The sequence below is a fragment of the Pinus tabuliformis genome, chromosome J (genome assembly GCF_031772625.1).
Source record: "Pinus tabuliformis cultivar Carrire ecotype Pingquan chromosome J, CPIR1, whole genome shotgun sequence".
Taxonomy (NCBI): domain Eukaryota; kingdom Viridiplantae; phylum Streptophyta; class Pinopsida; order Pinales; family Pinaceae; genus Pinus; species Pinus tabuliformis.
Window position 1 is genome coordinate 487,804,016 of NC_142295.1, and position 10,576 is coordinate 487,814,591.

The 10,576-nt window shown below is 37.2% G+C and overlaps 1 protein-coding gene across 1 annotated transcript in view; it reads right to left on the bottom strand.

Annotated features, from left to right (window-relative positions):
* The window catches only part of LOC149227921 (uncharacterized), a 232,287-nt gene extending 227,285 nt beyond the window's left edge, over positions 1 to 5,002 (bottom strand). Inside the window, exons 1-4 of the mRNA XM_089380622.1 lie at positions 4,682 to 5,002; positions 4,071 to 4,173; positions 3,798 to 3,955; positions 3,365 to 3,454 (exon numbers count right to left, since the gene is read on the bottom strand). Coding sequence (XP_089236748.1) covers positions 3,365 to 3,454; positions 3,798 to 3,824 — 117 coding nt within the window. The 5' untranslated portion in view covers positions 3,825 to 3,955; positions 4,071 to 4,173; positions 4,682 to 5,002. The remainder of the gene's footprint in view (positions 1 to 3,364; positions 3,455 to 3,797; positions 3,956 to 4,070; positions 4,174 to 4,681) is intronic.
* Positions 5,003 to 10,576: the final 5,574 nt, after the last annotated feature.

Genomic DNA, 10,576 nt, shown 5'->3' on the forward strand with positions numbered 1-10,576 from the left:
AGTTCATCCAGGCAAGGAAAGAAGGCAAGCAGGTGAAGGGTCTTGAAGATTGTTTCAAGCTTAGTTCAAGCAGGGAGATTATTGTATTCTTTATTGAAGCTATATTGTATTGTAAGAGATCTATTGCTCATCTCCTTCAATAAGATTCTCAATCAAGCAGAGGGTTTTCCCAATTGGATTCCTTAGAAAATTTGTGTTGTTGAAGTGTGTGATTGTGTATTTATTTATGTTCCTATTCTGCTGCAAAATAAGTAGAAAAATTTTGTGTCTATATGAAAAGAAACTAGTTTTCAGATTGTTCATATTAGTAGTTGCAGAATTTCGTGGATTTTCTACATGTTCCAGTCATTGCATTTTTTTGCATATTTCTCTCTTGGTTGAAACAAAGATTTTCCGGAGATTATTGAATAAGGAGAATTGTTATAGGTGTACATTTGTTGTTGTGGTGTGATTGATCTATCTGTTTATATTTTTCCGTTGCATACTAATTTTTGAAAGTCAAAAATATTAGTGATTTTATTTTTCAGCAATTCAAAAATTATTTGGGTAATAAAATATTTCTGGGGAATAAATAATTGTTGAGAGAAACTAAATCTGGGTTGGTATTAGAAATTTAACATGGTATCAGAGCTACAAAAACTCTGAAGGAGAGATCCAATATCACAAGGGTTTTACAGTAGCAAGTTATTCCTTTTTACAACAGCAGAATTTTTATTTTGCAGCTAGGCTTTTGTGGCCAAGGTTGATTTGTGAAATGGCATCAATGAGCTTGAGATATGAAGACATGTTGGATAGGGCCGCTAATTTTAGTCCATGGAAGGAGCAGATCACTATTGTTCTAAAAATGAATGGTTTGTGGGATTTTGCAAACACAAAGATCCAGGTTCCTTTTGACCCTACCCAAGCAATCGAGCACAATCTGAAGGATGTGAAAGCGATGGGTATTATCTTGGATGGTGTGAGGGATCATATAATTCCTCACATAACAGGTAAGGACACAGCACATCAAATGTGGGTAGCCTTTATCAGAGTAAAAATCAGAATAGGCTAGTGGTGCAGCGGGAGAAGTTGAACAGCATCTGAATGAATAGATCAGAGACCATAACCTCATATCTCACTAGGATCTAGAATGCTCGTGATGAGCTATCAGTTATGGGGGAACCAGTTAGTGATTCAGAGCTAGTGAAAGTAGCTCTAATGGTTTGCACTAAGAAATGGACCACCTTTGTGGAGGAGATCCTTGCAAGACAACAGCTTCCTGATTGGAGCTGGTTGTAGGATGACTTCATCCAAAAAGAAATATGGAAGAGTGCAATAACTAGCGAACAACGTAGGAGTCATGGTGGGATGAGGAACTGCTCTTGTTGTGCAAGCGAAGAAGGGCAAAGGGGAGGACATGTAGAACTAGGGTAGAGGAGGACCTTCACAAGGTAAAAAGGAGAAACACTTGAGCAAAGTAAAATGCTTTGCATGTCGTAAGTTCGGTCACTTTACTAGACAATGTCCAAACAAGGGCAAGGAAAAGGCATCTACAACAGCCACAGCACAGATGGATGAGTTGACCGAGAAGTTTAAGAAGAACTCTGTCTTGGTGTCATGCCTTTCTAACACCATTACGAGAGGGGTGTGGTTTGTGGACAATGGAGCATCTTGTCACATGATGGGATCTCAAGATATTTTCACCAACATGGCCAAAGAGCCTAGAGACCTACATGTGGAGCTTGGAGACAACACCAAGTATGTAGTAGAGGGCATTGGCAGCATTGAGTTTCAGATGGACTCAGGGGGTATCATGGAGGTGAACCAAGTGATGTTTGTACTGGGGTTGGAAAAGAATCTCCTATCAGTTTCATCCATGGAGGATAAAGGACTAGAGTTCAGCTTCACGGGAGGTGAAGTAGCTGTTGGGCCGAAAGGAGTTGATCCCAGCAAGAGGCGAGTAATTGGGAGTAGGGAGAACAACCTATATCTGTTGAGAGGACAGCCAGTGAAGGCACTTGTACGTGAGAGTGATAGCCACTATGAGACTTGGCATAGAAGTTGGACTGACATAGGTTGATTTATAGGTTTATGAGGGTTTAAAATACAGACATTGCAACAATCTCTACCTGGATTGCAAAAATTGGGAAGTTCAAAGGTATAACTGAGATAACCATTATTGCTAGAGCTTATTTCATAGTTACTTTCAAGAAGTAATTTCACTGCAGCTTTGAATTTATTGAGAGGCTCAATATTTTAATGGATTTTGGGAGATAAGCTTTGAAACTGTGAATGAGATTCCTCAAACAGTCCCAGCTTGTATTAATTCTTCAAGACTGCCCATGGAATTTTAATGAGTAGGTATTTAAGTCCACCGACATAATTTTGGAGAGATTCAATTCAATTTTATATTGTGTCGATATATAGTTGGAAAAGAAGAAATGGCTTCCGAATTTAGTGACCCTCAAAATTTTTAATCACATTTGAAAGCGTGCAGTTGATTATAAAAATACTCCCTTAAAGTGCAGGGCATGTTTTCAACATTGTCATCTAAGCAAGATCTTTTCCAAAATTAGAGCAACAAGACCTTTAAAGGAATGATTGGATTACAACAAGGGAAATAGGAGAGAGGAAGAAGCCAAGGGGCCAAAAAAATAATCAATTTGAAGAGAAGGATAACTCCTTTAGTGTTCTTGCACAAATACAAGAAAGCACAGATACTAGCAAGAAGAACCAAGTTTAGCAAGTGACCGAGCATAGACAGATCCATAAACCCAGCAACAGCCAAAGAAATCCAACTCAAATAGAAATCCAATGAGTTTTGAGTGGGTGACGAGGTGAGACCTTCATGGCAACATGCAGACCAACCAATTTCTGAGGATGAGAAGATTCATAGAACATTGATGAAGATAAGTACCCTTTAGGCATAGACTCACATGTCTATCCCAAACAATTAGCACAGGGGAAAAGAGGAAGAAAATCAAAAAACAAAGTCCTGTGAGCTCGTGGAGGTAATCCACTATCACTGGGTTAGCAACATATACTGAAGAAAAAGAATTAAGCTAATGATTTCAGCCTTAAGAACTTTCTCAACAGCATTTTATTGTGTTGGGTGTAGAGAATTTTGTTTCTTCAAGGAATCTGTCATCATCCACTGACTACTAGATCAAACACATTTCTTTGCAGATATTGCTAAAAGCCTTAAAAAGGTATGGAATAAAACCTCTTTGGGTGTGCCTAATTCTAATCTATCCATATCAATTACCCGATCTCTTCCAAATTTTCCTGACGGTAATAATGTGTACATAAAACATAAAGAAATATTGCATACCAATTTAATAATTTATCACTAACTATGGTAAGAGAAAATTCAAATGTGGCTAACCTTCATTACAATTACATCCTCCAAGTCACCAAATTGGCACATGTATCGTCTCAAGCCTTCAGTATCCACATCCCAGGGAATGCCTAAAACCTGTAATTGATGGCAATGTTCAGAATCATATACAAAGAATAACATACACAGCCATGAAAAAATTCAAGATGGAACGGGACCAAAGATTGACAACGTATCATTGGACCCTCCCCACACCAAAAAAATTACTGGATATGTAAATAAATCAATTCTGAATGACAAATATGAAGAGAAAACTGTGATTGCTCTGTTATTATGAGAAGAAAGCCTCTACTTTTCTCTGTTGCAAACTATGTCGAGAAGGAACTCAAGTCCTCATTAAGGCATCAGTGCACTGAGTGGACAATAGAAATTCTTGCAGCAAAATTGACCAATGATATATATATGTAAGGATTTGACATACCACAAGCTTTCTGTTGCCAAGAGTCATTGTGGAAAATGTTGTAACCAAAGACTGAAGTAGAAAGTATGTGTCCGAGTTGTGTTCGAGCCTGTCACTCCTCTCATTCTCCTATCTCTCTACCTATCTCTCTCTCTTTCACTCTCTGGTTCTCCTCTTCCCTGCACATACACATTTCACATACTAAATTCACTCCTTGCTGAGGCCAACCTTTCAAACTGAACAAGGCTAAGCTCAAAGGAATGGAATACAAAGTATACGCAAAAGGGCACCTACAGTTTGCTCAAACAGAAGCTTGGAAGTATCAGAACAGCCAACTGGGTAGCTTAAAAACCCAAATCAGCCACATGGGTGACTGAGAAGCTGCTGAACTCAGACCCTATAATTGAGATATCTAGTCCTATGTCAAATATACAAAAACTCTGCCCAGAAACAAATGGAGTATTCATGCGAAAGGAAAACTCAACATAGGGATATAACTTCCAAACATCAAATAGATAAACAAGCATAAACCAAAGATGGCTCACAAAGCATGACAGTACGCAGAGTATATTAGTACAGGGATAAGGAAAGATGCTATCGCATCACATCAAATCAAGGACTTGCACCCCTCAGTATGTTGGCAATGAAAGGTATCGCCTTATAAACCAATTTTTTTCCAATTTACAATATTCAAAGAAGAAGAAAAAACACTATGGGAAAAAATTGTACACAGCTTGGCAGGTTTAAGCAATCTAACGGACAAAATCCTCCATGGTATAGTTGAGCAACAGGTTTGATAACAAGGAAACTGCCCACTTTGGTCTGTATCATTGAATAAATGAAGCAGAGTATGAGTATGAGATGCAGATATGAGGAGACATTCATTTATCTGTAATCTGACTAACCCAAATCACATAAAATCCATGAGTATTCAATGTCCTGTGCTTGATCACTCCATCTGCTTGCGTTCGTTTTTCTATTCTGTGAATGAGAACGTAGCCCTCTTTCCGCTCCAATCTGCTTTCCCCAGAGCTATCAACATTTAAAAAAATAAGTTTTTTTGCAAAATTTTCCAATGGAAATTATAGCAATGGTGTGATAATATCACGTCGTCGTTAGAATCCTTATTGAAATACTGATGAGGTAAAGCGCCGATCGCATGGAATGTGAGCCTTGACTAACAGAAGTAGGCTTTCGATCGCTTTCGAAGTGAGCTTTGTGTTAGGTTCGATAGTGAAAATATTGTGATGATTAGAATAATACCATTAACTTTATATATATGTTAAGTATTTCTATTTGTTATGGGTTGAGAGTGATTAAAACAAATTTTTTAATATATATTCGTTGTATTTAAAAAAAAAACAAAACAAAACTATTTGTTAAGTGTTGAGGGTGATTAAAACTATTTTTAAATGTATATTTTTGTATTTTAAAAATTTAAGATAAATTTATTTGTGTTGTAGTGGTTATAATTAAAAAGTAAGTATTGATTTATAGTTTCATTAACATGAGTGTTAATTGGGGTTATTTTGGGTAGTTGGATAAAATGGTTGTTATCTTTCTCATTTAGGTTCAAATCTCCACTAGTGGTATGATGAGCTATAAGTTTATCATGGGAGTCATCCATTGAATTAAATTTCCCTGAGAAATGGTGAAATTATGAAGAAAAAAATGTAAAGAAATAAGATATTAGGTTTTTAAATTATGGTATATAAACAACTTACATCTTAAACATCACATTTTGGTTTCGGTTTATTAATAGGGTGTTTGTAATGTGACAAATGATGTGATAAATGTCTCCATTTTTTATGTGCATAAACCATATAAGGTAACCTATGATTTTCAGTAAAGGGTAAATATAAATATTTCAAATGAACGATTTAAAAATTAATATGACTCTGATGAATACCAACCTCTAAAACTAACAAGGTTTTATGGAAAAATAAAAAAGAATTACACTTTTGGAGATTGTCATTTCTATATTTAAATGTAGTGGGGATGAAGTGTCAAGGTCATTATGGTTTTCATAAGCCATGATTCCTTAAAGAGTAGCTAAGTTAGTAAACTGGGTAAAATTATCTCTTTTATTTTTATTTTTTTAACACTAATTATAATAATTTGTTAGTAAATTCTTATGCTCTATGCAGAACAAAATACATCCAAAATTGGAAGAGTTGTTCGTATCTAAATTATTCATAAAGAGTTTGAAGCTATCTAGTCTGTTGTACCAAATTCCTCTTATATATCTCCATAAAATTATATATGTAAACTATTTGTAGTAGATTCTAGGATTTTTACAACATTTGGTTGTTATTCTCAAAATTGAAAGATAAAGAGAAAAATAGTCATCCAAAACTATGATCTCTTCCAAAAGTGCTACTCGATTCAAGTTTGGAACAACAAGTGCCATTAATTGTGTTGAATTAGTTGGAGAGGCTATGAACTAGACTCCTTGTCCTCCTTGTTGAGAAGCTTGAATTGAGGATAGTTCAGAATTAATCATGAGAATATCCTCACCCAAACTATGAATCTAGCTCCTTTGTGCCGACAAAATCTCTATTATGATCCATGCCCCTTAAAAATGATAAGAAATCAACAAATACAGTCCTCTTTGAGGAGGAAACCACCTTTTACAATGAATACAATGTACAAGAAAACATTTGGTGATCCTAAGACTAGGTCTCGATATGTGTGTGTGTGTGTGACAAAGGGTGCAATTACAATAAAATGGGACCGTGATAGGTTTTAGCCTACATAACAATATAACAATATAAATGTAATCACTCAATATCTAGGGCTTAATAAGGGGTTTTTGGGTTAACATGAGGCTTATATGGGGCTTACCACTCCCCTCTCCTTCAAAGAAGTGGTTTCCTCAACACTCAACTATATATGGGTATTTTGGCAAGAACGACTCATCTTCCCATGTCACTTCTTCCATTGGTAGGTTCATCCATTTGATAAGGTACTCAGTAACTACTCGAATTCTCCACTACTTAGTCCTTGTTTCCAAAAAAAAATATGGTTCTAGTATTATTTTCCCTTCTTCATTAATCTCTAGTGGAATAGTTTGAACTGGGATCTTGTCACTAATTACATTCTTTAAGCAAGAAAAATAGAAGATTGGATGTACACGTGAAGATGGAGGCAACTCCAAATTGTAAACCATACTTTCAATCATTTGCAACACCTTATAGGGGACATAATACACTGGAGTTAATTTGTTATCCTTCTTTTGTTGCTTGAGGGACATCTGTTTACATGGTTGTAGTCTCACAAATACTTAATCCCCCACTTCAAACTCCCTTTCACTACGATGTTGATCTACTTGTTGTTTCATCCTATTTTGTGTCATAACCAAGTTGTCCTTCAATAATTTGAGGTTTTCTTATTGATGTTATTTTTGGTCCTCTACTACTTGAGCCTTTGTAGTCTCTTTCAAGGGTTATCTAGTGGATGGAGGATGTTATCCATAAAGTGCCATAAATGGTGACATTTTTGAAAAGTATGGAAGGATGTGTTGTACCACCATTCTACCAAGGGCAGCCATTTGCCCTGTTGTTTCTATTTATCATATATAAAGAAACATAGGTATCCTTCTAAACTTTTATTCATAATCTTAGTTTTCCCATCAGATTGTGGATGGTAAGATGAGATGTGAGCTAATTGAGTACCCAAAAAAGAAAATAATCAAGTCCAAAAATTTATAGTGAAAATTGAATCTCTATCACTTAGAATAATCTTTGGTTTTCCATGTAGATTTTGGATTGTTCCCATGAATGCTTCTACCACAATACTTTCTTTAAAAGGATGAGAAAGAAAGCAAAAGTGGGAATACTTTGTCATTTGATCTACCACTGCAAAAATAACACTCTTTCCTTCATATTTGGGTAAAGTTGTAATAAAATCTATTGAAACTTCTTCCCAACGTTGTCTTGGTATAGTTAATGGTTGAAGGAGCTTGGGATCTTGATAGTCTCTACTTTATTTTGTTGGCACACCACACATTCGACCACAAACTTTTGAACATCTGCTTTAAGGTCTTCCCAACAAAAAATATATCTTGATCTTATGGTATGTCTTGAAGAACCCTGAATGTCCTCTTATAGGAAAAATGTGTAATTCTGAGAATTCTTACATAAGTATTAGTGATCTTCATACCAAAAAAAAAACCATTTTTTCATGTAATTTTTTCTACTACATCAGGGGTCCTCTTGTAGCTATTGAATAATATTCCATAGCTTCTCATCTTGTTGCCATTATATTATTTTTTCTTCCACCTAGTCAATTTGTGGAATGGAAATAGCACATAGTAAACCATTTGTCTCTTCCTCTCTCCTTGAGATTGCATCTACCACTATATTTTGTTTCCCCTTTTTGTAGATAATTTCAAGTCATAACCAAACATCTTTGTGGCCCATTTTTTTTCTCTTCTGAATATAATCTTTGTTCCAAGAAGTACTTCAAACTATCATGATCTATTTTTACTTTGAAGTGTATTCCTAATAGGTATGGATGTCATTTCTTAATTGTGTGTAGTACGACCAAAATTTCTTTTTCATATATGGGTATGAGTAAATTCCTTTCTTTTAGTTCGCTAATTTCAAACGTAAGAGGCCCTCCTTCTTGCATCAAAATTGTATTAATGCCATTGCCTGAGGTATCACACTCCACAATGAATATTTTTGTGAAGTCAAGTGTCGCTAAGATGGGAGTTGTACACATAGCCTCTTTAAGTTCTTCAAAAGCTTTGGTTGCTTCTTTAGTCCAAGAAAATTTATCTGTGTAGATTCAATACTACTCATGAAATTTACTAAATCACAAGACTTGAAGCTATTCTATCGATCTGCGGAAGTTAATTTGCCATCTAAAACAAGAATCATAGACATGCAAAAGGAAACATCACCCATGCACAAAGATTTATCTAGGGGAAAGCAATTGCTCAAACCCCCTTACTATTTGTTGAAGGTGTTGGACCCGCCAACATTCAGGGGTTCTCCCTGGTATGAAGTCCCAACTAGACCTCACACCATTTGGTGTAGGAGTCCCATCCAGTACGATGGCCCGGTTGCCATTCTCTTAGAGATTTGCCTTAGCTCTTGTTGTTTAGTACATGAGAGTGTTATGCTTGTAACTTCAAGAAAGCGATGTGAGTATGCTGGGTGAGTGCGTAATGTAACTTTGTGTCTGGGTTCTCTTACTGCAAGGGAGAGGGTAAAAGTGAGCCTCTAGATCAGAGGTAGTAGTACCACCCAGGGAAAGACACACGCGAAAACAACAAGGAGAATAGTCCACAGCGGATGCGATAGTCGTTAAAACCAAAGTGAAAGGGAAAACACGTACACCATCCAATGGAGTAGTCCACATAGGGGTGACGGTCGTTATAACTAAGGAAAACAAGAATGGTATGTCTAATGTCCTGCAGAGTAGTCCACATGGACGAGACTGCAGTGATAAACAATAAAACACATCTTCAGTGATGTAGTACTAAAACAACCGAAGTAGTTCAATTATCTCGGTACAGGTTAAGCAAACATGCATTACAAACGTTTAAAGAATAGTCTTACAAATGGATAGAAAACATGCGTGAAAACGTGTTGGCCTAAGACAGGCTTTTGAATTAAGCAAAAGTTCCAAGACACATCGATACACCATACATCACTAGCCCCAGTAGTGGGACATTGAAGCTACTACTCGCTCCTCAAAGAATAGACTACAGACTCTCAACGCTATGTGGGAGGAACCAAGGTGAAAAGTCCTTTGCTCATACAATGAGGGGTTATATATAGCCAAGGGTGATGCTTGACCCTTGTGACTCTTGGACTTCCCTCATAACCGTTCAACTTTCTATGACTTTTCAACTTCACGTGACTCTTCAACTTCATATATGTGTCTCTTGGACTTTCACATTACATTACATTTTATTACAACAAGTATGGCCCATAGTAGTTATGTGGCCGAGACAACCCATGACACAACTTGACATGACACTGCTGACATGTACTGGCTGATTGTGGTGTCCATGTCAAGCTATTATGTTGTTGAGTGATAGATGTACTCTCGATGTGTTATGTCCTCACCTCTGCATGGCAAAGTGTTGCGGGGTCTTCGATGGTCTTGGCTTTTGCTTTATGGTTTAGAAGCATGTGTCCATTTCACTTGCTGCTCAATGTGCTTTGTACCTTCATTTAGTTGCGAGCAATTCTTCTAGCATACACTCTTTCTTTATCTCGTTCATCGTGGCACCATGTTCCATCAATGTACTTGTTCTGCAATTCACTCATGGCAGGATGACATCAAATCCAAAAATCTCCTAGTCTAGCATGATGCATTATTTTCAGTTTCGGGTCCAGGTGACCAGGAGGGAGGACAAGACACTGAAACTACGCAGAGCACAGCTCATGGCGGGATGAAGGGATCCGGAGAATTGTCAGGAAAAACTGTGCAAAGGTCACTGGGAGGAAAAATTGCGCAATTAGGGACAACAGTGACAGCTGCAAGGTGGAACCCAGCTAGATAGAATTGCGCAATTCCTGGGAGGAAGACAAGGCAGGGTGTCTGGGGGAACTATTGGACAGTTCTGCACAATTTTCAAGGTGAGGACTGAGTGGGTCACTCGGGGTCCGGCTGAGAATCTGTGCAATTTTCAGGAGGGAGACAAAGCTAAGCAGTAGAGAGCACTGACATGAAATTCTGCGCAATTTTCCAGAGGGTATGTCAGGCTGCAGGGAGTTGTTGGTCATAACTGCGCATTTATGAGAGACAGTGCAAGACAGGCAGCACTGGGCAGTTTCCGGAAA